The sequence below is a fragment of the Centroberyx affinis genome, unplaced genomic scaffold, assembly GCF_046629955.1.
Source record: "Centroberyx affinis isolate AG114_WGS23_722 - 3 ecotype Tasmania unplaced genomic scaffold, CSIRO-AGI_Caff_v1 ptg000859l_1, whole genome shotgun sequence".
NCBI lineage: Eukaryota > Metazoa > Chordata > Actinopteri > Beryciformes > Berycidae > Centroberyx > Centroberyx affinis.
In genome coordinates, this window is record NW_027279453.1 from 488,502 (window position 1) to 514,165 (window position 25,664).

The 25,664-nt window shown below is 43.4% G+C and overlaps 3 protein-coding genes across 3 annotated transcripts; all 3 read left to right on the top strand.

The window, feature by feature from the left end:
- The first annotated feature begins 13 nt into the window (after nt 1–13).
- LOC139645422 (serpin A3-5-like) lies at nt 14–2,555 on the top strand. Its single transcript, XM_071521124.1, has 5 exons — nt 14–668; nt 801–871; nt 1,057–1,253; nt 2,082–2,229; nt 2,361–2,555. Exons 1-5 carry the CDS (start codon nt 14–16, stop codon nt 2,553–2,555), a joined length of 1,266 nt encoding a protein of 421 aa, XP_071377225.1.
- Nucleotides 2,556–14,276: 11,721 nt separating this feature from the next.
- LOC139645425 (serpin A3-2-like) lies at nt 14,277–16,271 on the top strand. The gene is made up of 5 exons (XM_071521128.1): nt 14,277–14,931; nt 15,064–15,134; nt 15,324–15,520; nt 15,798–15,945; nt 16,077–16,271. The coding sequence occupies exons 1-5, from the start codon at nt 14,277–14,279 to the stop codon at nt 16,269–16,271; spliced, it is 1,266 nt and encodes a 421-aa protein (XP_071377229.1).
- Nucleotides 16,272–17,255: 984 nt separating this feature from the next.
- Nucleotides 17,256–25,053, top strand: carnmt1 (carnosine N-methyltransferase 1). The gene is made up of 8 exons (XM_071521122.1): nt 17,256–17,392; nt 18,101–18,296; nt 19,811–19,977; nt 20,186–20,326; nt 22,056–22,234; nt 22,421–22,534; nt 23,587–23,690; nt 24,034–25,053. Exons 1-8 carry the CDS (start codon nt 17,256–17,258, stop codon nt 24,226–24,228), a joined length of 1,233 nt encoding a protein of 410 aa, XP_071377223.1. The 3' UTR covers nt 24,229–25,053.
- The last annotated feature ends 611 nt before the right edge of the window (nt 25,054–25,664 follow it).

Consider the following 25,664-nt stretch of genomic DNA (forward strand, 5'->3'; position numbering starts at 1 on the left):
GTCTTAGTTCACCATGATGCATACAGCCTTGGAGATATGGATCTTATCAGCAGTGGTCTGCTTGGGGAGAAGCGATCACCATGAAGATCACCATTCACATTCACATGTCAAAGGTCATGAGCACCACCACACTGAACCTGACAACAGTGCCAGAAGCGTCTCACTGGTGACTTCAGCCAACAAAGATTTTGCTTACAGCCTGTACAAGAAATTAGCAGCTCAGGTGGACTCACAGGGCAAGAACATCTTCTTCTCACCAATAAGTGTGACCATTGCCCTGGCTGCCTTGTCTGTGGGGGCCCGGGAGGAGACCCACCGGCAGCTTTTTGATGGTCTGGGCTTCAACAGCTCTCTACTGACTCAGATGGACGTAGATCGGGCCTTTCATACGCTCCTCTCCGGGCCCAACACGACGTCTCAAGAAGACATGAGTGCAGGAACTGCTGTGTTCGTGCATGACACCTTCAAGCCACGGCCTGAGTTCTTGGAGGTCTTGAAGCAGTCATACCTTGCAGATGGGTTCACTGTCGACTTCAACAAAACCACAGAGTGCGCTGATATCATCAATAGGTACGTGGGGGAGAAGACCAATGGGAAGATTGACAAGCTGGTCGAAAACCTGGATCCTAGCACAGTCATGTATCTCATCAGCTACATATACTACAAAGGTAAGAGGTTGTATGAGATGAGATGTGGTGTGTGGACTATCTCTATCCCTCTATCATTCTCAGGTTCTTCCGTCAAATAAGATGCACTCTCATTAGAAATGTATTATATCAACCATCATTTCTGTCATATAGGAAAGTGGGAGACTCCATTTGACCCCAAGTACACCAGGGAGGAGGAATTCCATGTTGATGAGCAGAACAAGGTTCAAACTCGCACTGCCTATTCAAGATTGCTATGTTACAATAGTTATGCTAGCAATCACTGCCCTACACCTCTAGTCACCTTAGAGCGCACCACATTTGACTTATCTGTGATTTCATTGTGCATCCTTGATACTGTTCCTCTTTTCCCTGGAAGGCACGTAATGCTCAAATTGTCATCTTCCAGGTTCCAGTTCAGATGATGAATCTGGAGGAGACATTTAGTTTCTATTACGACCAGGAGATTTCCACATCAGTCCTCCGCCTACCCTTCAACAACTCCAACTCCATGCTGCTGTTGCTGCCTGACAAGGATTTGGCTGGGTTGGAGGATGCCATCTGCCAGAGCCACGTCACCAAATGGCTGAAGTGGATGAAGCCCAGGTTGGAAGAACCTAGTATCTACTAACAAGTGAAAATCAAGCTTTTGTGCTGGGTTTCCAAGATTGAAGGATAAGTTTGGTGATTTTGGACCTATATGTAACTTGTCTGTTACATACCTGTAGTATTTGGACCTGCAGAAAATATTGGCTCCTCAGTCAGCTGTCGGTTGAAATGGCAAGCTCCCGTTACTAGCCTCTTACTGCTAACAATGACTCCAAAAAACATGAAGACAACAAAAACACATGAATCACAACAATAACAAATATAGCCCAACTGGCAATTGTGGGTTTCAAGCCTTTGTGGCCATGTTGTTCCATTTGCAGTGCCCCCTAATGGCCAAGACAAAAAGACCTTGTTGCATGTACTTAGTGAATGTGTCTAGCAAATTTCACCACCATCACCAACAAGCTAAAACTACCTCCTCCTTTCCCCAGAGTTCAGGAGGGTAATGGCTGCAGGAATAAATGAGTGTTTGTACCCATTGGTCTTGACAGAAAGAAATCTAAAGCAGGTTGTGTTTGAAACTCTTGGTGAAGGGGGTGGGCACAGTCTGACACAATGCAATCCACCCTTCTCATCACCTGTCTGTTGTAGAGGACAGATAACCCTGCTGGACACCCAGTGTTGTCCTCAACAATCAACCCAGTATACAGTATGTTATGGTTGATGTCTCGGGAACAATACTCAGTGACTTAGGCTCAAACACAGCAAAACAGTATATGTTTTTTTTCTATTGAAGTCATAGATTAATAATTTCCAGAATGACAGATCCTATGCTGCAGTCAATCACTATTTACAAGTTTGCATATTTCCCCATTCCTTTTTTAGGAAATACAATTTGTTTGTTCCAAAGTTCTCCATCAAGACCTCCTACTCCCTGAACGATGTGTTGAGTGGAATGGGAATGACGGACATGTTTGGTGATGCAGCAGATTTCAGTGGTATTTCAGAGGGGCAGAAACTGGCTGTCTCAGAGGTAAGGATAGAGAGTCAAATGGTCAGATTATATCTGAATACCAATTAATGGTAAATATGTTATCGCACACATCTTTCCTTCTTTCCATTCCATCCATCCTTCATCTCACTCCGCTGTCTGTCCGTCTACAGGTTGTGCACCAAGCCAGTTTGGATGTGGATGAGGCTGGAGCCACCGCTGCAGCTGCTACAGGGGTTGGCATCCTGGTCAAGTCCCTCCAAATAGTCCCTGTCTTGCGGTTCAACCGTCCATTTATGGTCCTTATCATCGAACCCACCACAGAGAGCATCCTCTTCATGGGCAAGATTGTCAACCCAAATATCTGATGAAGAAAACATCTTGTACTCGCTCAAAATCAGATATTAAATCTTCACAAAACTGTTGTTCTGGGGTTCCTTGATTTATCAAGGTAAGATAAAGTTACTAAAGAATAAACAATGGATAAAGTAAGGTTAAAATGTCAGTACCGGGATTAAATAATAGTAACCTTTAAAGGGTCTGTGTGTAATTTCTGGTCCAATGCTAGCCTCTATCGTTCAGTGATGTCATTACAACAACATATCAATGCATGGCCAGCCAGCATCAGTGGTGCTGGTTGGAAATACCAAGAAACTGTTTCAGAATCAACAAGAATGAACATTCTATGGATGCCTTTCCCATGTTTCTGTTTGATGGACACTTGCTGTGATTAGGATACTGACATTAGCATGATTCCTTGCCTGTGGAGTTTTGGAACATATCAAAGGTAAGGAGCAGGCCCGTGCACAGACTTCTAAAGGAGCAGGTGCTCAATGGGGAAAAAAGGTCATCCCCCCCCCCCCCCCCACCACCAAAACTGACTACCATTGAGTACCTTGCAAGGACACTGCAAATGACATAAGTCAACTTGCAGGAATAATTACTGACCTTTTAAGTGAGACTCAGGTGTATATACTCCAATCTTAAAAACTGAGTAGGTCGAGTGCAGCTCAATACAAAAGATTTTACAGTTTTTTACAATTATCTCTCAATGCTAGACTCACTTTTTCAAAACTCTTCACACAGTTAGCACAACAGAAGTCTATGCGGACCAAACTGTGACTGACTCTTGTCTTGCTTTAGCACAAAATGCATTGGTTTAACACAAAAGACACTCAATGACCACAGCTTTCAAAATTCTTGAATTCTTTTCTCACTCAAAGTTAACTAGCAAAACCATGTGTATCTACAGCCCATTTTGCAAATGCTTACATACTCTTTTCAAAACTTACATTTAAGTTCAAAACCTAACATACATTCAAGTGGACAGCAATTTGCCATCCCATTCCATTGAAATACATTCAAAATCCTAAAATGAGATAATGTAAATGTAAATGAGACCGACCAGTGATTCCCATCTCAGTCCCATCTCATTACCACCTATAAAAGGAGACATCTTTGGAATGTTTTTTTTACACCTCAACTTCAAAATGGAGCCTGCAAGAGACAGAGGAGAAAGAGTGGCACGGAGAGGGAGAGGAGTCCGCATGCGTCAGAATTTGACATGGTTAAAATGCGTCAGTGTACAACAGGACAGACATAAGTCACATTAAAGTGCGTTGTGCGATAAGAAGGACTCTAAAAGTAATAAATAACCTAAAAACAAAAGTAAATGAATGAATGAAATGAAATAAGCTATAAACCATTAAGAAAAAATATATGTTAGCATCCTCCATTTAAGGAGGTGGACAGCCACAGGGAAAAGGCTGTCATGGTGGCGAGAGGTTCTGGTGCTTATGGCCTTCCAACGCTTGCCAGATGGGAGTTTTTTGAAGAGGTGGTGGCCGGATGGGCAGGTCAGAGGCGATCTTCTCAGCCCTGGCCTTAGCGCTCTGGGTGAAGAGCTCATCAATTGATAAAAGGGGGCTTTTAGTGATCTTCTCAGCTGAGCGGATCACTCGTTGCAGCCTGGACTTAGACCGGGAGGAGGCAGAGAGGAACCAAACAGTGATGGCAAAAGTGAGAATGCTCTCAATAACAGCTTTGTAGAAGCAGACCAGGATGGGAGGGGAGATGTCTAATTTACTTAAATACATCCTCTGTTGAGCTTTTTTCAATATTGTGGTGATTTTGTCATCCCATTTCAAAGAGTTGGATATTGTGGTCCCCAAGAACTTGAATGACTCAACCAGGTGTACGGCTGAGCCATTAATTTGCAGGGGTGGGTGAGCCGGCTGTTTCCTCCGGAAGTCAGTTCAACTGTCTTATAGGTGTTGAGCTCCAGGTTGTTAGAGAAGCACCATGATGCCATTTGGGCCACCTCCCCCCTGTAGGCGCTCTCATCATTATCAACAATGAGACCTACCATTGTGGTGTCATCAGAAAACGTAATCAGCTTGACTAAGGGGTCGTTGGCAGTACAATCATTTGTGTAAAGTGAGTATAGCAGAGGAGACAGCACACACCCCTGATGTTGGTGAAGAGAGGTCCGGAGTGATATGTGCCAATCTGCCTCCTGTTTGTTAGGAAGTGAATGATCCAAAGACAAAGGTCAGGGGGCACATTGAGTTTGGCTAGATTATGGTGCAGCAGCTCAGGCATGTTGGTATTAAAGGCTGAAGTCCACAAACAAAATACGGGCATATAGCAGTTGGGCTTATACATGTGTTCCAGGATGTAATGAAGACACATTACTGCATCATCCACTGAGCGATTTGCCCTATATGCAAACTGCATCGGGTCAAGAAGGGGGTCCGTGATATGCTTTCAGGTGAGCCAGTACCACAAGCTCACCTGAAAGCTCATATCTTCTGATACAACATGCTGTAATTATGTTAAGCAATTTTTATCATGGTAAGTGAAAGATGACATGAAAAGCTTAAAACTGAAATGCAAGTTTATTTAATTATTTATGGTGATTTTTATACAAACAGCAATATCACACAGATACAGATTATACAAACAGCAAAATCTCCTTTGTTCTGGTTTAAGGCAGACAGAGAGAGGTTCTTTCTCCAGGGCCAGGCAGCAGGTACCAACAGTAAGCCATCTTTTGACTTTTCAGGCTGTTAACTCGGTGTGTGTGTGTGCGCGCGCAGGTGGTGGTCACTAGGGCTGGGTACTGAAGGTTGATACTTGTTTGGCACTAAAAATTCAATCAGATCGGTACTACCGAGTACCGAAACATGTTGAGGTAAACGGTACCAACTTTTGATACTACCAATCTCTAACTGCAAGATTTGGTGCAGGTGGCTGACTGTTTTTGTTTTTGGCAATCTAGCTAATGCTAGCTAAAACAGAGCTTGCACCTATTATGTAGACCCAGTTAATTTTTCTAGCTTCATAGCCTAGCTGAGCCTGCAGAGTCTTTTTACAGTCTATGAAGCCTGTTGAGGTGGGTTGCAGAGGATTTGTAGGCAGATCAGCATTAGCACTTCTTGGTGAATTGGGCATCCGTGGGCAGAATATTGAGGTAGCCTACTAGGGTGTTAATTGTGTGACTTGGATAAACATTGAGGGCGCTGGACAGCTGAGCGGGCCCTGGCATTCATGAAAGGGAAACTTCGCCGATTTTCAACCAGCATTGTATCATTACAATATGGGTAGTATGCAAATGAACAATGTTTAACTTCCCTCCATGTTGCCTGCACCCAGAGCTCCTCGCTCATTTGCCAGCAAAAGTCCGCCGGGTGACGCAAAACGCGTCATCCGGCAGACTTTGGAGATTGGCCTTAGACTACAAACTACATTTCTGCATTTTCTGTAGTGGTGCCTTCAAGGACGGTAAAATGTGGGTCTCCCAAAACACTCCCGTCCCATGCTACGCTAGCGATAGGGAAAAGCAGACACTAAAATATCATACTACTAAATACTTTAAAATATCAGTATATTTGGAAGAAAACTAGTTTCATGATACGAGGCCGAATATCGCGCTGTTGAATCAGACACAACAGAGTCTGGAAGACTATATCTCAAGATGGCGCCGCGGATGGCAGCCTCGGTACTGCGCTCTCTTGTGCTCTTGTACTCTCTTGTACTTTTTCTGTTTTTGTCTATTTGTTCAGCTTTTAGCCCTCCCTCTCTGATCACATTCACCAGAGAGGAACTTTTAAATATCCAACAATCCACTGGTCAAACTTTTTCACCGCCTTTCACCCAACCGGAATGCTTTACTGAACTTCTAGTTGGAGGAGCAGCAGCGGGGATTTCGAACTGCGCTCCCATCTATACATCTGGCGAATATCCGCTCTCTGGCCAACAAGATGGACGAACTGCTGCTTCTCAACAGAATAAACAAGGACTTCTCCAGATCCGCTGCCTTCTGCTTCACCGAAACCTGGCTTGGTGAGCACATCCTGGACAACACACTCCATCTGCCGGGCTTCCAACTTCTCTGAGCGGACCGTGTAACGGAGCTATCGGGGAAAATGAGGGGAGGCGGCATCTGTTTCTACATAAACAAAGGTTGGTGTACAGATGTCACAGTGTTGAAGAAATCATGCAGCCCTCACCTAGAGACTATCTTCATAGACTGTAAACCGTTTTATTCACTGCGGGAGTTATCCCACCTCAGGCCTGTGTTAGTGAGGCATTACAACACCTGGCTGACCAGATATCTAGCATGGAGCACAAACATCCAGACTCCCTGCTCATTGTTCTTGGGGACTTCAACAGAGCAAACCTCAGCCACGAACTGCCAAAATACAGACAGCACATTAAGTGTCCCACCTGGGACAAAAACACACTGGACCACTGCTATACTGTATTAAAGGACGCCTATCGCTCTGTCCCCCATGCAGCTTTGGGACTCTCTGATCACTGTCTGGTTCATCTTCTCCCGACTTACAAGCAGAAATTAAAATCTGCTAAGCCTGTGGTCAAGACTGCGAGGAGATGGACCAACGAGGCAAAGCTGGAGTTACAGGCCTGCTTTGACTGCACTGATTGGAGCGTTTTTGAGGCTGCTGCTACAGACCTGGACGATCTCACTGACACTGTGACATCTTACATCAGTTTTTGTGAGGACATGTGTGTGCCAACTAAACCCTTCTGCACATACAACAACAACAAACCCTGGTTTACTGCAAAACTCAGGCAGCTTCGCCAGGCCAAGCCTACAGAAGTGGGGACAAAATCCTGTACAACCAGGCCAGAAACACACTGACTAAAGAGACCAGAGTAGCAAAGAGGTGCTACACTGAAAAGCTGAAAACCGGTTTTCAGCCAACGACCCGGCGTCAGTGTGGAGAGGCCTGCAGGAAATCACCAACTACAGGAGACCATCCCCCCACACTGGAGAGAACCTTCAACTGTCCGACGACCTGTATGTGTTTTACTGCAGGTTTGATAAGCCCACATTCACACCCCACTCCGACCACATCAAACAACCATCTACACCCCCTGCCACCCCCTCACACCTCCCCCCTCCCCACTGACCCCCCACCTGCACTCAGGATCTGTGAAGAGGATGTGGGTAAGCTCTTTCAGAGACAGAAGACCAGGAAGGCACCAGGCCCAGATGGCGTGTCACCCTCCTGCCTGAAAGTCTGTGCTGACCAGCTAGCCCCCATCTTTACACAGATCTTCAACAGATCACTGGAGCTGTGTGAAGTCCCCTCCTGCTTCAAACACTCCACAATCATCCCGGTCCCCAAGAAACCCTCCATCACAGGATTAAATGACTACAGGCCCGTCGCCCTGACATCTGTGGTCATGAAATCCTTCGAGAGACTGGTGTTGGCCCACCTGAAGGACATCACAGGCTGCCTGCTGGACCCCCTGCAGTTTGCCTACCGAGCAAACAGGTCAGTGGATGATGCAGTCAACATGGACTACATCCTGCAACACCTCGACTCCCCAGGGACATACACAAGGATCCTGTTTGTGGACTTCAGCTCGGCGTTCAACACCATCATCGCAGAAATCCTCCGCTCCAAACTCACCCAGCTTGCTGTGCCAGCCTCCACCTGTCAGTGGATCACAGACTTCCTGACAGACAGGAGGCAGCAGGTGAGGCTGGGGAAAACCACATCCAGCACCCGGACAATCAGCACTGGCGCCCCCCAGGGATGTGTGCTCTCCCCTCTGCTCTTCTGCCTCTACACAAACGACTGCACCTCAGGAGACCCATCTGTCAAACTCCTGAAGTTTGCAGATGACACAACGGTCATCGGCCTCATCCGAGATGGTGACGAGTCTGCATACAGACGGGAGGTTGAACAGCTGGCCCTCTGGTGTGGTCATAACAACCTGGAGCTGAACAAGCTCAAAACTGTGGAGTTGACAGTGGACTTCAGGAGGAGCCCCCCAACACTGCCCCCCCTCACCATACTCAACAGCACCGTGTTTGCTGTGGAAACCTTCAGGTTTCTGGGATCCACAATCTCCCAGGACCTAAAGTGGGCGTCCAACATAGACACACTCATCAAAAAGGCCCAGCAGAGGATGTACTTCCTACGCCAGCTCAGGAAGTTCAACCTGCCTCAGGAGCTGCTGATCCAGTTCTACTCTGCAATAATCCAGTCTGTTCTCTGCACATCTATCACTGTCTGGTTTGGATCGGCCACCAAACAGGACAGGAACAGACTACAAAGGACAGTCAGGACTGCAGAAAAAATCATTGGTGCCGACCTGCCCTCCATTCAGGACTTGTACATCTCCAGAGTCAGGAAGCGGGCAGGAAAGATCACTGCAGACCCATCTCACCCTGGACACAACCTGTTCCAACTCCTCCCCTCTGGTAGGCGCTACAGATCACTGTACGCCAAAACAACCAGACACAAGAACAGTTTCTTCTCACAGGCCATCACGCTGATGAACAATTAAATCACTTAATGACAGAAACTATCCCTGTGCAATAAACCTGTAACACCTACCTCATGTATATAATTCACGCCCTCCTCCCCCATCATCACCATCATCATCATCATCCATAGAATAGCTGATTTGTGTATATAATATATAATATTTATTCCAGCATCTTTGCACTCTGCACCATTGCACTACTGTCCCAGTGTTGTTTACATATGTATATATATACTATATATATATATATATATATATTTTCTATACTTTTTTATACTTTTTTTTATATATATATGTATATTTGTACATAGTAGTTAGATGTTTAGGTTTACCTCTGTCCATTGTGTTGTCCTTGTTTTTAGCTGTATATTTATTCTGTGTAAGTATATTGTGAGCAACGGAAAAGCCGGAGTCAAATTCCTTGTATGTGTACACTTGGCCAATAAAGCTGATTCTGAAGAGGAAGAGGAAGCGACCACTGGCCCGGAGCAAAGTTTCAGCTGCAGCTTAGGTAAGCTAAGCTGCTAAGTTTCTCCGTGATTCATCCAGAAGAGCTGAATCTAACACAAAAAGCAAGTAGCTTTACAATATAATGTTGGAGCAAAGATGTGGTGCCACTATTACAACTTATGAGGCCGAATATAGTGCTGTGGAATCAGACAAAACAGAGTGTGGAGGAGAGGGCGACCACGGGAGCTGTAACAGCGTCAGCCAAGGGAGACGCGCCTGCAGCCGGGGGCTGAACACCTGTGAACGCCCGGTGATGATCGTCAGGAGGACAGACAGAAAACTTCGCGCTGCAACAAACTTCACGGTGCTTTGGTGAACCTGACTTTGTTTTCTGACAGAATATTATATTGGACATTGCCAACTCTGAATACAGAACAACAGCGAACAGCGACTGTGTTAACTTTACCTGTAACTTGCAGCCACATCCAGCGGCACCGTTCAGCACTCGGTGAGTTGATCCACATAACGTAACTGACTCCAGCGCGCTGCTTTGTTTTATGATCCTTTGAAAATGGGAGCGATTTATCCAGACTCGATGAGGAAAAACGTTTTGTAAATGAAAATAAGCCTCAGTAAAGAGATATAATGCTACTTTGTCTCTGCTAGCTTTGTCTTTGGTGATACATTGGCCGTGAACACACAGTCAGAGTCAGTGACGCGCGCAATGCATTCTGGTTGTTGTAGGATTCCCCCTTAAGAGTGATATGGGGAATCTACAGCCGTTTTCTCAGTTTTCTCTGGTCATAGGGCTCCAATTTCACAAATAATTGCACATTTCTACTACATGGGTGACCTAGTTTTAATAAATCATCATATTCACAGCAGTGAAATAGGCCTTTAAGAAGCTGCCAGACAAGCCAGCAGGGCCAGTCAGACTTAGCTTTGCCTAAGCAGATACAATGTGGAAATGCGGACTGCTGAGTTGGTCGGTATTTGCTCTCTGCTTGGGCATTGTAGGATGTAACTTTCTTAGTGTGTGACTTAGTAGGGTTTAGATGTAGCATGTAACTTAATCGGTGAAGGAGGTTGCCCACTTGATAACCCCAATGATTTGCCTACACTCACTCACCCTGAAGCTAGAGTAGGTAGCTGGTGAATGTTGCAGCCTGTCTTATGGTGATGTAGATTTATGATGGTGTAGCCTGATGTTTTCTATGGTACTCACTGGTATGGTAGTATATCATTCTGTTAAACTCTGAATTGGGCCTCCATAGGAATGCTTACCTTGGATTATGGCACAAGGGATATTAACATAATATCCTGTGTATTGATAAATGAGTCAGGCCCACAGGTCTGACATATGGCTAATTACAAAATCTGTCTCTGTGCGAAAATTACTGCTTACTTTTACTGGCCTGTGACGTTCATACAGGCTGCTGGTGACAGTTCAGCACCTCAGCCAATGACTGCCACACAAGGCGGAGAAAGGGACAGGGCCTGATAATGACATATACCTGTGGGCCCTGGGACACAGCTCTGGCCCATCTGCAATTGCCCTGGCAGCCTCCAAAAGAAGCAGGGAAGCCAGTCCAAGGTGAGCGACTTCACAGCCAGCAATGCTCCAACTCTCACCCTTGTGCTGTATCTCCAGACTCAAACCCAAATGGTGTCTAAGGCCACAAAGACGACATGCCACACCTGCTACACTCCACATGCACTAAAGGATCACTTCTCTGAGGGATACAAGCTGCTCCAAGTGCTCCAAGTAACTGCACCCATACCGTCATTGTCATCTCACATCTGGAAAGGCCCTGTGCATTTTGTGTGAGCCTCCTCCCTGATAACAGATCAGTATGGTGGGGGAAGACTGTGATATCGAAAGGAAAGGGCACTGACCTCAATGTAAATTACCTCATTTCTACCCCTAAGAGCTGGTATCAAGGAACAGTCCTAGTAAATAACCATAAAACTCCAACACTCAGCCCTGTCTTTGTTAATCAGGGAATAAATCTGGGCTTGTTTGAGCTATCAAAAAGGAATTACAGTCTCACTCTGCTTCTTCTGGCTATTAGCCACGCTGCAGTGTTACAATATTAAAGTGTTCAGGAATTTGTCCTGAGTTTAATAATGTTAATGTTATGACAGTCAATTATATTGGATAGATCGGTTGGTTAGATTGATGTGTGGTGAACGTTCTGGCACAAACTGGCTGCTGTGCATCACTCAGGTGGGTGCTACACATCGGTGGTGGATGAGTTGAGTCCCAGAGTCCCCGAGCCCCCCCCCCCCCCCCCCCCCCAGATCTAATAATAATAATTATTATTATTAGATCTGGGAACCAAAATTAGGGTTTCATGTAATGAGCCGTAACACTAGACTACCCACGCACACACCCCTCAACTGATCACAACAAAACCAAACACACACATTTTCAATGCGGATTTCATGCACTTTACGTGGTCGTGACACATGTGCTAACGGAGTCTGACAACAACTTTTGTCCAAGGTTTATCTCCAAAGACAGACTCAACTGCATCACCATCACAAGCCAAGTAGAAAGCCTGTTTCATCCGAAACAGTGAAGAAGACCTTGCTGCCTGCCTATCTGCCTGACAAATGACACACACACGCCAGCACGTGTGTCTGTGTGTCTGCCTGCTACAACCTCACTATCAGCTATCCTGCTGAGTTTAACTCTGAAGAATCATTGGAACCTCCAGAGTGGGTCGGCGTTAGCCTTGAGACCCACAGCCCACAGCCTGCGTGCTTCACCCTGTTGCGGCCTGATGAGATCAACTGAACAGACGTTGGATCTTCATCCTCCAGCACCTCGTCGAGCCGAAACTCCTCACAGACTCCCGGCCTCAGCGTGCTTCATCTCCCTCCGGACCTCCGCTGGTGTCGTATGTACTGATCATTGTCCACTGGGCATCATATCATACATCACACATAGCTATTCCATTACATTCACACTTCACACACATATCACACACTTTATTATGGCTCTCTATAGTTATAGTAACCATTCAGTTATTCAAGGATTCATTTAAGTCAGTTTTCCAGATAGTTATACTTTCGCCCCTTTATTGCTATCGTTGCTGACTCATGTCTTCCACTGCTCATCTTCCATGACTGTGTCTGCTGAAATGTTGGTTTAATTATTAGTATTGCATATTCACATGATCATCTATTCCATGGCCATTGATTCATCAATTCATAGGTATACCTCTTGTATATACTGTACTATATTCACTTATATTTACCTGATTATTGAGAGTGCTTTAGTTTAGTAATAAATATATTATTTTGCATAAAGTCACTTCCTGTGCTCATTGTGTGGGTTTAAATACAAACATGCCGAAAATTCACTCCTTCATGAGACCTGTTGATGCTGTCTGTTATCTGGTGCCCCATTCTTAATTCTCATTGAAGCTAACTCTAAATGATATTGATATCAGACACCATCAATACCTATCACCACTACACAAGTCAATAAGCCTGTTCTCTCCCTCCAGTAGACTGTCAGTGCTCTCTGTCAAGTACGGCCACAGCACAGATCAGCATCAGGATGGGAGAGGCAACACTATGCTATGACGATGCAATGCAATGCATCCCTTCCCTTCCCTTTCAGTGGTCGGGCTGTCTTTGCTGACCGCTTGACCACTTCTGGACTGTTTCCAGAAGCACCACATTCACCTTCCTGCAGCTCCATCTGAAGTGGTGGGACAACGATGTACCAGCGCGGTCTGGTGGGCCAGGTGGTGATGGTGGCTGACCCACAGATTCCCAATGCCTTGTGGTTCCTTGGAGTTAAGGGGTTGATGGCAGGGTGTGGTCAGTCAGTGTTAGGGCTGGAAATAAACTATATATTAATAAGACATGTTAGGTCCTTTGGTCCTGCTCTCCTCCAGCGTCACCACGGCTATGTGGCAACATGAGCAGCACATGAATGGTTGGTTGGTGCTACAGCACTAGGTGATTTCACTGATCAGCTTACCTTCAACCAAAGAGGGGGAAGAAATCAGTGAAATCGCCTGGTGTAATATTAGGTTGGAATGAAAACCTGCAGACTGCCCTCTATGGCACATGATTGTCCACCTCTGGAGACTAGAGACAGACTAGAGACAGCTATCATCACAAGCAAAGGTTTAACTACTGCTGAGTTGTGCAACCCTTAGAACAGGCAATGGCTGCTGCTTGGCTTTTGCATTTCCCATTTGCAGTCTCAGCTGTGATACCATGTGGAAAGCCTGTAGACAGTAAAGTAAGACAGTAATCATTACACAGAGCAAATATGAAGGCCAGAGCAAATAAGAGGCGGAGATACCAAATAAACATATCAAAGTTCAGTTGCCCTCATCAGTCTTAAAAAGGAGACATCTCCCCCTCTTCAGCCTGCGGTTTGGTGTCTTTGGTTGAGGAGACGTAAGCTCTAACTGGGTAAGTAAGTAATTTTATTAAGATTGAGAAGTCTTAGCATTATTTATTTCAGCCTTGTAATGCATGTTTAATAATGCTTTGCTAAAAGTCAAGACAGATTATGTTTGACATCTTGAATTTGAGATGTAAGTTTGGAGGCTGAATTGGAAAATCATCACCATCTGCCAAGTGTTTAAATTGTAAAAAGGAAAAAAGTTAAGTAACTGAATTCTTAAGATGTGTCCTCTTGGAGTTGCAATGAATGTTGTGATTTCAAATACACATGATGTCATATTACGTAGAAATTTACAACAAATTCATTGTAACATCTGAAAAGTGACTGCATGTGTAAAGGACTATGTTTGCTATAACAAAATGAGCAATGGTGCACTTTTGAACTTTTGTCTTAGTTCACCATGATGCGTACAGCCTTGGAGATATGGATCTTATCAGCAGTGGTCTGCCTGGGGAGAAGCGATCACCATGAAGATCACCATTCACATTCACATGTCAAAGGTCATGAGCACCACCACACTGAACCTGACAACAGTGCCAGAAGTGTCTCACTGGTGACTTCAGCCAACAAAGATTTTGCTTACAGCCTGTACAAGAAATTAGCAGCTCAGGTGGACTCACAGGGCAAGAACATCTTCTTCTCACCAATAAGTGTGACCACTGCCCTGGCTGCCTTGTCTGTGGGGGCCCGGGAGGAGACCCACCGGCAGCTTTTTGATGGTCTGGGCTTCAACAGCTCTCTACTGACTCAGACGGACGTAGATCATGCCTTTCATACGCTCCTCTCCGGGCCCAACACGACGTCTCAAGAAGACATGAGTGCAGGAACTGCTGTGTTCGTGCATGACACCTTCAAGCCACGGCCTGAGTTCCTGGAGGTCTTGAAGCAGTCATACCTTGCAGATGGGTTCACTGTCGACTTCAACAAAACCACAGAGAGTGCTGATATCATCAATAGGTACGTGGGGGAGAAGACCAATGGGAAGATTGACAAGCTGGTCGAAAACCTGGATCCTAGCACAGTCATGTATCTCATCAGCTACATATACTACAAAGGTAAGAGGTTGTATGAGATGAGATGTGGTGTGTGGACTATCTCTATCTCTCTATCATTCTCAGGTTCTTCCGTCAAATAAGATGCACTCTCATTAGAAATGTATTATATCAACCATCATTTCTGTCAAATAGGAAAGTGGGAGACTCCATTCGACCCCAAGGACACCAGGGAGGAGGACTTCCATGTTGATGAGCAGAACAAGGTTCAGACTCGCACTGCCTATTCAGAATTGCTATGTTACAATCGTTATGCTAGCAATCACTGCCCTACACCTCTAGTCACCTTAGATAGAGCCCACCACGTTTGACTTGTCTGTGATTTCATTGTGCATCCTTGATACTGTTCCTCTTTTCCCTGGAAGGCACGTAATGCTCAAATTGTCATCTTCCAGGTTCCAGTCCAGATGATGAATCTGGAGGAGACATTTAGTTTCTACTACGACCAGGGAATTTCTACATCAGTCCTCCGCCTACCCTTCAACAACTCCAACTCCATGCTGCTGTTGCTGCCTGACAAGGATTTGGCTGGGTTGGAGGATGCCATCTGCCAGAGCCACGTCACCAAATGGCTGAAGTGGATGAAGCCCAGGTTGGAAGAACCTAGTATCTACTAACAAGTGAAAATCAAGCTTTTGTGCTGGAGAACACTATATCAACAGTATTGTCCTCTACCATCAATCCGATGTACATTATGTTGTGGTTGGTGTCTTAGGAACAATGGTCAGTGATTGTTTAGGTGAAACATTTTTTGGCATTTGTTTTTTCTGTTGAAGAGATAGATTAATCATTTCCAGAATTACCGGTCCTACAACTGCAGTATAGAATCTGTCAATTGCTGTTTGCATATTTCTCCATTTCTTTTTTAGGGAAAACAAGGTATTTCTTCCCAAGTTCTCCATCAAGACCTCCTACTCCCTGAACGATGTGTTGAGTGGAATGGGAATGGCGGACATGTTTGGTGCTGCAGCAGATTTCAGTGGTATTTCAGAGGGGCAGAAACTGGCTGTCTCAGAGGTAAGGATAGAGAGCCAAATGGTCAGATTATATCTGAATACCAATTAATGGTAAATATGTTATCGCACACATCTTTCCTTCTTTCCATTCCATTCATCCTTCATCTTACTCCACTGTCTGTCCTTCTGCAGGTTGTGCACCAAGCCAGTTTGGATGTGGATGAGGCTGGAGCCACCGCTGCAGCTGCTACAGGGGTTGGCTTCATGCCTCTGTCCCTCCATATAGTCCCTGCCTTGCGGTTCGACCGTCCATTTATGGTCCTTATCATCGAACCCACCACAGAGAGCATCCTCTTCATGGGCAAGATTGTCAACCCAAATATCTGATGAAGAAAACACCTTGTACTCACTCAAACTCAAGCTGTTACATCAGATATTAAATCCTCACAAAATTATTGTTCTGTGTTTCCTTGATTTAAATGCAAAACAAAACTTTTTTCTTTGTTTTACCCATTTATTTTTTTGAAGGCAACATAAAGCAAGGTTCAAATATTAGTACATGGATAAAAAACTAGTAGCTGTATGTTTAGCAAATGTAGGTTATCAGAGTTGTAATCCTCCCATAGAATCCTCCATAACCATACCCTGTGGGAGGATGGGGTGGGGGTGGGGGTGTATATTGCTCTCGTCAGCTGTGGCACAACCTTTTTTTAAACAAACCCTATTTTTCTGACATATTTTGCAATATGGGAGGGACCTCTATAACCTCATGGCATGTTTTTTGCACATGGGACTCATAACAGAATGCCCAGGTTGCTTACAAATTTAAAATAAAAACATAAATAGCCTAAGTATAATGTTGGTGTTGACATATGAATCGACAATCATCTTTAGATCGCAAAAGGGTACTGATATGTATACAGAATGATACAGCCATGAATCACAGTCTGGGTGGTAATTAGTTATGACAGCATTGTTTTAAAGCAAAGAAACCCAATATACTATAACAAACCTAATTTAAATATGTTTTCAGGATTTGTTGGGGGTGTCCCACATTACAAATAGCCTGCTTTCCAATATTATGGAACGTGTGTTATACGGGATAAAAACATTTATTAAATTCCTTGTCAAACCCACAAACCTTACATCTAGCCAAAAACACCCCCTACAGAATTGAAAAAAAAATCTATAAAAAAAAATAAGGCAGGCTTGGTCACTTTTGGTATTTACTAAATAATTAAGTAGTTCACACTTTTTAAACATTACACAAACATGAGTTTTGAATATGTGCTCGATTACTTTTCCTGAATGGAAAAAACGCTTCCTAAATGTATCGTGTTTCGATTGGATGGGTCTGAGTTGCTTTTAGACATGGCCGAAACAACAGGGGAGGGAGCGCAAAATGGACCTTATTTTCACAAAGAAAGAATAAAATATACCCCGGAGGAAGAGGCAAAGCTGGAAAGGCAGCATTTCTGGAAAGTAATCGATGCGTTTAGATATTACAGGTAGGGAATTTAAAAAATAATACAGTGCATCAAACAAAGTAGCTAACGTTAGTAGCCAGCGCCAACTAGTTAGTGCCTCTGAACGTTGGTGTAAGCTAACAACAGTAGCATCATTAGAGACAGACTAGCTATAAAAGTTTCACGTTTGTTGGAGGGAAAACTCCCCGGTGAGACAGCCAGATAGTTTAGATAGATTTAGCCAGAGCGTTTTTTTGTCTTTGTTTTTTTTTTTTTACTATTTTAACAGGTTCCTTTGGCATTCAGTTGCTATCCGTTAGCTTCACTACTGTTCTTTACTTCTTTTGACCATAGTCCATCCTTTCTCCCTCTTTCACAGTTCACAAGCTTTTATATATCACCTTTCTAATCCAATGCTGTAACCCAGTGGTTCCCAAAGTGGAGTCCAGGGCCCCCCAGGGATCCTCCTAGGGAGCGAAATGAGTGAGGAATAATGGCATTAACCCATTTCGTTTGAAGATGGGGCAGGAAGGACCTTTGGGATCAGACGTTTAGCTCTCCCCCCTGTTATCACCCCACCTTCAGTATAAATTGTTGGCCAAATCAGGCCTAACAGCTAAAAAATCTTAAAATGGGGATCCCTGGGACAACATTTTTCCCAGGTTTACAGTCTGTTGTGTATCTAGTTGGGGGGCCTTGACATGAAAAAGTTTGTGATCCCCTGGTCTAACCTGTGGTTGTTCCTGTCAGAATCCATGTCCAGGAGCAGGTGAATCGTGCAGAGCGTCAGTTTCTGAGCCTACCGCAGCACCACCAGATTTTGCTCCCAAGTGTCCTGCCCAACCTGGCCCGCATCAGTCAATGTGTGGACCACAACCAGGAGGTGCTGCAGGGCATTGTCTTCAACTGCATCGACATGTTTGAGAACATGGAGTACGGCGAGAGGGTAAGGCTGATTATTAGGGGAATGTGCTCACTGATGAACACAGATATTGGCACTATGTGTTTGTCTCTGCCTCTTGACTCTCACCAAACACATATATAGGATATATATATATATGTATATTATATATATGTATATTACATATATGTATGTATGTGTGTGTGTGTGTGTGTGTGTGTGTGTGTGTGTGTATATATAATATAAAGCACGGTAAGCACTCAAGGCTAATTTATACTTCTGCATCAAAGTGTTGGTGTAGCTACGCCGTAGGTCTTTGCAGTGCCAGTGTAGCCCACAGAGACTGCCGCTCAAGCTCACGTGCACCTCTTCAAAATTTTAACTGCATGTTGGGTGACGCCAGACTGCAAGAACTGGGATTGGTCCACTTGGGTTGCTTCGTATTTCCTCCTACCTGTATCTGGTTGATGTCTGCCGATAGTGAAGACAACATGGAGCAGATAGAAGAGAGATGAGCTGAGGAGGGCTGCAAATATGTTGTATGTTGTAGGACACCTCATCCCCAAATTATAAAGAATTTGTGCCGAGAAATATTCCAGAACATGAGTTTCAGAGAATGTAAACGATACTACTTCTGTTGTTATTACTAACATGCTAACAAAGCACACCACAGCCATCTGTCGTTTCCGTGGTCTATGTGTAGAATCACCAACACAGAACTATAAATGCTCACACCACTGTAGACACCTACAGCGTAGATACGGCGACACTTTGACGCAGAACCATACATCAGCCTTCATGGTACTGTATGGTGCTTAGGATAAAAGTGTGCCATATGCCATACTGTATGTTAGGGCTGGGCGATAATTCAATATTATTGTTTATCGTCTTTCAGTGGAATCATATCGTGATGATATGAAGATATTTTGATATCGTGACACACATTTCTGCTGTCTAAATTGATGATGACAAGCAAATTTTACTTAAAAACTCTTATAAAATTAGGTATGGTACGAATATTATTTGAATATTTCTGTTTTGATTGACATCACACCTAACATTACCATTCGGTTCAATGAGATGAACATTAATTTGATTATTTAACGTGATTTTGCATACATGAACCATATCGTGATATATATTGATATTGAGAAAAATCCTTATTATCCTGATTATCATGATATTGATTTCAACCATATCGCCCAGCCCTACCATATGTCATGCTTTGAACAAAGTATTCGCAGGGGTAGCTGAAAGGTTAGAGAAATGGGCTTGTGACTGGAAGGCTGTCAGTTTTAATCTTTGGACTGACTGGGAAAACGGAGGTGGGCAAAGTGAATGACAACATTCTCCCCTCTCTCAAGGCACCTAACCCCCATCTGCTCCAGTTGAGCTGCTCAGTGTCCAACAACAGAAGGCTGTGGTTGTACCGGGCAGCTCCCTAGTGTGAATACTGTGTGTAACTTTGGCTGGTTAAATAAAATAAAAGTACAGTTTGATAGTTTGTGATATATTCAAGAGGAATTTAGTTGTGGTGTCTCCCTCTCTTCATCCTCCAGGAGGATCCGAGGAAGGTGCGTCCAGCCTCTACGTTTGACATGGACAAGCTTAAGTCCACCCTAAAGCAGTTTGTTCGAGACTGGAGTGAGACGGGCCGGGCTGAGAGGGACTCCTGCTACCGGCCCCTCATCCAAGAGATCCAGAGACTCTTCCCCAGTGACCAATAGTGAGAGAACACACATGCTCCATATATAGCTTGCCCAGGCGTACATGGAACACTTTGACAGAAAGACAGACACATAGATACATAATGATAGAAACAAATAGTCACACACCTTTGCCATGCACTATGGTAGCATGAAAGCATTGTAATAATTCTAATCATGTGACTTACTACATGTTTTCTATGTGATATGTGCACTTTATTATGTCAGTGATGTGTCTAAGGTGAGCGTGCTGGTTCCGGGTGCTGGGCTTGGCCGTCTATCATGGGAGATCGCTCGGCTGGGCTATATTTGCCAGGGCAACGAATGGAGCTTCTTCATGCTCTTCTCTTCAAACTTTGTTCTTAATAGGTACCTTATACACTCACACTAATACTCATACAACTCCAGCTACCTTGCACAACACTTAGGGACTATCATGTTCCTTTGCATACATTCTTACAGGCTATGTATTTGCTTGCTTGTGCAGGGGGTTCCCCAAATTTTTGAGTAGCCAGCCAGATGGGGAAAGTAGCCGGCTAAGGGATGTTTGCGATGGCAAGATACATTTTTCCGGTGATGCATTTTTACCGAATGAATAAACAAACCTTAAATATGTTTATGAAAGTATGACTTAAAATAACATAAATAAACATTTTTATTACAGGACCAATGCTCAATTGAAAAATAAACTGATAATGTTTTTTAATTGTGAATGTTTAATGTACTTTCTTCAGTCAGTGCAGAAGAAATAAGTAGTCAAACAAAAACAAAAATAAAAGTAAAACAAAAATATTACAAATAGTAATAAATATAATACCAAATGCATATTGTAGTCTTCTCAGAGCAAGACTGGATCTCTCTCCTGAGTACTACTGCACTCACAGAACTAAGATCCAATAATTATGGAAACATAAATCAGTTTAAATAATGATTTTACATGGTCATGGTAATGAAGCCCCTAAAATGATCTCCTCAGCTAAGTGTTATACAGTAGTTTCAGCTGTAACACTTCAGCTGAGTCCGTTGTTACCATGGCAGCCTTTCGCTGCGCGTTGTGCAGAGGCTCAGCTGAGGTCACTATTATTTTGAAACATCTAAAAAAACTCACAACTCCCCTTGCAATTTCTATTATCTATTATTATCTATTATCTATCTATTATCTATTATCACTACCTGAAAAATTCAGGTAGTGATACTGAATTTGAGAGCGGATTCGGTTAGTCTGAGTAGTGTGAACCAGAACTGGACTGGACAGCTGGTTGTTATGTGACGGTACGGCTCAACACTCCTTATGTTAGGTAACATTATCATCCTTAATTTGAAAGAGACGGAGGTAAATGTTGTGAGACATTCTCAATTTTTCTATCCAGTCTGTTTCCTTAACATTGCGGTTCCAGTTCTGCGGCCTTCGGTCCAAATGTTGCCGTTAAAAGTATCAACTTCCTGCGATGGAAAAAAGAGAATATGACGCTGCTGTCAGTGGCGGTTTGTTAAGATCTGATGGATAAACTGACGCCTCTGGTTACTGGTGTCAAACTGAAAATACAGGCGATGTTAGCCGCCACATTGGTCTGAAGTAAACGTTACTGTGGTTACAGACATTATTTCCAGCCATCGTGAGATTGGAGGAGTGGAGTGACTCCTGATACCCGTACAGACACAGTCTGAGTCTAGTCATTTTACTTCAGTCTGCTCCAGTGTGTACCAGACATGCGCAGTCACTCTCATTCAAAAATTCTGTTGTCACTACCAAATTCTGGTAGTGTGAACATTTAGTGACATTCAGTTATAAAATCAGCCGGCCAGACAGAGGTGAGTAGATGGCTAAATAGCCGGCAGCCGGCGCTTGGGGAACCCCCTGCTTGTGGTAGACCTATTAATTGAAACCGAATATTGAAAAACTGAACTTCAAACAAGCAAATAGAAGTCTGATTTTTAAAAGTTCAGATTCAAATTCCTACATTCAATTTCACTGATCACATAAAATTTCAGAACACATAATTCCAATTCAATTTGTCTGGTGGCACAAATCTCATCCCGTACTCTCCACACTACCACTCACATCCACTTGCCCTCAACTTTGGACTGCTCCGTTCAGGTGTGAGAAGGTGAACTCTCTGACCCTGTACCCCTGGATCCACCAGTTTAGCAACAACAAGAAATCATCTGACCAGACACGGCCTATCAGCTTCCCCGATGTCAACCCTCAGAGCTTGCCGCCAAATGCGGACTTCTCCATGGTAGCAGGGGATTTCCTGGAGGTCTACACTGAGTCTGGTCAGTATTTAAAAGCTGTGTGAATCTTTCACCTTTGTAGTGTGCCTGACCAGTGACTGGTAAGCAGTCAAATTACACTGGTTTGGTACTGGAGGACAAATGCTGAATTAAACACTGTAGGCAACTTTTATATTCATTTATTAAAGCATTGCGTACATGTTATAGTATATTTTCTGTCTCTCTCAGACTCCTGGGACTGCGTGGCTACCTGCTTCTTTATTGACACAGCTCACAATGTCATAGACTATGTGGAGACCATCTGGAAGATTCTCAAGCCTGGTGGAGTGTGGATCAACCTAGGTGAGTTAGTCAGTGGAAAAGAGGTACAGTTATATAACTGTTAAGGAGCAAAATAGCAAACAAAATGGTCTCATTGAGTAAATAAGAAAAACTGCATATTGTGAAGTTAAAAGACAAATACTGTCCATCAGTATAGATCCATACTTACTAGAGAAATATGTTCTTTGTCAAAGCAAATAGAAACAATAAACATTCACCCTCCGATACCCAAACACTGTTAGATATCATCAGTTTGCGATGTTCATTCCAGGATGATGACGTTATGAAGTGTTGTAATTACTTTTTTGCTGTCCCCATTTCCCCTCAACCTGCCTCGTCTACTAAAGTTAATGATTTCCTACGATTCCCAGAATGACTGTTGACAGTCCCCAGAGAAAGGAGTTCTCTGTGCTGTGCATGTGTGAGTGGAGAGAGTGATAGTGACAGTGTAGTAAATTTTTCCAGTCATTAAAAAGTGAGAGTGGGACAGAGCAGTAGTGTGGTGAACCTAGTCATCCAAATTACAAAAAGCCATTAAAGAAGTTATATATAACGTTATGTTTCATACACTACTGACAACAGATCCGCAAAGATGCAAGCTGTGACTGCATTGCGTTCTGGCCTATTGAGGCTACTGTCTGTGAAGAAATTGGTATCTCTGCCTCTTCTATGATGGATTTCTCCCTGTATGATTGTTGAACATCTGTGTAAAATGGTGAGTCTAGAAAGAAGCCCCCTTTTATTCTGAGGGACTGACACCAAAACCTGATGTTTATTGTTGTTTTTTTTAGGTAGCTGAACATTTTTCAGTGATAAAACTCCATTGTCGCTGTGCTGGAAATGTTTTGATGTGACAGTTCGCTTTATTTTTAACAGTATTAAAGGATTTTTAAGGACCTTTTACCATTCATTTAACTTTTAAAGTGCAATTGCTTGACTTGCCAACCTTTGACTTGTCCTTCAGCATAGATAGATTTCAAAATTGATCTTTCTTCCCTAAGGTCTCGAAGTGAACAGTATGTATAGTAGCAGTATTGTATGTCCAAAGGTTAAATACTCTTGTGTTTCACCAGGCCCACTGCTGTACCACTTTGAGAACATGGCCAATGAGCTCTCAGTTGAACTGAGCTACGAAGACATCAGAGCAGCTATCATTAAATATGGCTTCCACATGGAGGTAAATATGACTTAATAACACAATGCTCTGTCACTCAGCATTGGAGCAGTAAAAGTAGCTCCTCTCCTGATGCAATAAAACTGAGGGAATCATCATCTTCCATCCTTGCTCACCCTGTATATTATTAACCCTTATTTGAAACTTATCTGAATTATGTATTGTGCATTGGTCTCTCTTGCTTCTAACTGTAAAAACACATCTCACTAAATGTTGATGGCAAGCAAACCCAGTTTACGCATCCAAGTTGAATAACATTACAAACACATAGGAGTGGTTCATATTTCACTTCAAATCTTTTATTCCCATTGATGTCTGAAACAAAGCATTCATGTGTGTCCCACAGGTGGAGAGGGAGTCAGTTCAGACAACCTACACAGAGAATGACCGCTCTATGTTACGATACGTTTATGACTGTGTCTTCTTCGTGGCACGGAAACCCGCACATCTGTACGGCAACGGTCAACAAGACGACCAACCACAGAACTCACCGCCAGCCGCTAAGTCGCCACGGCGAGAGGGTACCGACAGCCTGACGTGACAGGAAGCCATTTCATAAGAAGACAAGTAAACTTAAGGGAGAGTAACAATTGGCTGAGAGAAGATCAGATTGACAAAAAGAAAGGAAAATGGATACACAACCAAAAGACAATGGACATAATGTTTTTTTCGGTCATGCTCATGTTTTTTTATGATGCATCTCATGGAGAAACTTGCCGTAGTCTGCAAACCCTCTTTTTTGGGGGGCAGGCGAGACACCTGCTAATGGCTCAAATGATGTGTCTTATGAACGACACTACAGTGTCATCTTTCAGCCCAAAAACGTACGTGTAAGGTCCTTCTGCCTCAGTAGCAGAGAAGTCCTGTCTCTGCATGAAACCTGGTGAGCCTAAATATATCCCTGACACCTGGGTTTGAGTCGGGTCAGTTGCACTTCCTTGCTATCTTTTAATGGTTTGTGTGTCAGCTACAAGCCATGAAGAGTACCTCTTTTAGCTCCATAAGGCCTGCAGTCTTGTTGATTCTCATCTCCATTGACTTTCACTGCCTGAGAATGAGTGTGCGCGCAATGGGAGTGTGTGACTGTGGACTTGAGTCTTTGTAGATCAGTCATTTACATATGAAATGTATTTATTTTTTTCAAATATCGTGCCACTAAAATACTCAATTGCAGTGATCAATAGACAGCACTGAAAATGTAACCAGAGCTTATCTCAGACTTTGTGGCTCTACACAAGATCTAAAATATTCCCAAAATGTTGAGAAAGATGGAAATTCTGTCAGGAATAAGTTGTTTTAAAGTTATTGTATGATTGGACACATGAGTTTCATCTACTTAAGGTGGTTTATACTAACGCTTCGCAATAAAGGCAATGATTTTCAAAAAAAAATAATCCTGAGAGATTGACTCTATTTTGTAAAATGTCATTACAACTCATGATAACAAATCAATTGAGTTCATGATGCATGATAAGAGACGAGGAAGAAGTTGTGGTCTGCATGTTTTCCTGATCTACTTTTTATAGCTATAGTGTGATGTGTATGTTCACACAGACCTGGGAAATGACATTATTTGTATGAAGGGAGAGAATGGGAAGCACAATCATAACCCAACTTTGATATATCTGGCAAACAACAAAAAAAAAGTAAATTTTGGAGCCGAGATTGCCTATACAAGGAGCAAACTCACGCATACTGGGAAAGAATGTTAGAACTGTGATTTTTTTTTAAACAAATATTTACATATTCACTTGTATTCCTAACACTGCGTTTATATGAATGGAGGAACATGATATTGAGATGTTGGAATACATATTTATCCAATCATTCATACTTTTTCTGAATATTTTGGACTGTATCATGTCATTGGAGTACCTTACGGTTAAGTGCATTGCTTTACACCTGAAGCCACTTCTTCACTTTGTAAAGTCTTCAAGATCAAACCATCAAATAATTTATTCTACGCAGCCTGTATTA

Bases quoted from the DNA above. Each gene is read 5' to 3' on its own strand.
- LOC139645422 (XM_071521124.1), top strand. From the start codon at position 14: ATGATGCATACAGCCTTGGAGATATGGATCTTATCAGCAGTGGTCTGC. The intron at 669-800 runs GTAAGAGGTTGT...TCTGTCATATAG, and splicing joins CAGCTACATATACTACAAAG to GAAAGTGGGAGACTCCATTT. The intron at 2,230-2,360 runs GTAAGGATAGAG...GTCCGTCTACAG, and splicing joins AGAAACTGGCTGTCTCAGAG to GTTGTGCACCAAGCCAGTTT.
- LOC139645425 (XM_071521128.1), top strand. From the start codon at position 14,277: ATGATGCGTACAGCCTTGGAGATATGGATCTTATCAGCAGTGGTCTGC. The intron at 15,135-15,323 runs GTTCAGACTCGC...GTCATCTTCCAG, and splicing joins ATGTTGATGAGCAGAACAAG to GTTCCAGTCCAGATGATGAA. The intron at 15,521-15,797 runs GTTGGAAGAACC...TTTCTTTTTTAG, and splicing joins CTGAAGTGGATGAAGCCCAG to GGAAAACAAGGTATTTCTTC.
- carnmt1 (XM_071521122.1), top strand. From the start codon at position 17,256: ATGGCCGAAACAACAGGGGAGGGAGCGCAAAATGGACCTTATTTTCAC. The intron at 17,393-18,100 runs GTAGGGAATTTA...TGTTCCTGTCAG, and splicing joins GATGCGTTTAGATATTACAG to AATCCATGTCCAGGAGCAGG. The intron at 22,235-22,420 runs GTCAGTATTTAA...TGTCTCTCTCAG, and splicing joins GGAGGTCTACACTGAGTCTG to ACTCCTGGGACTGCGTGGCT.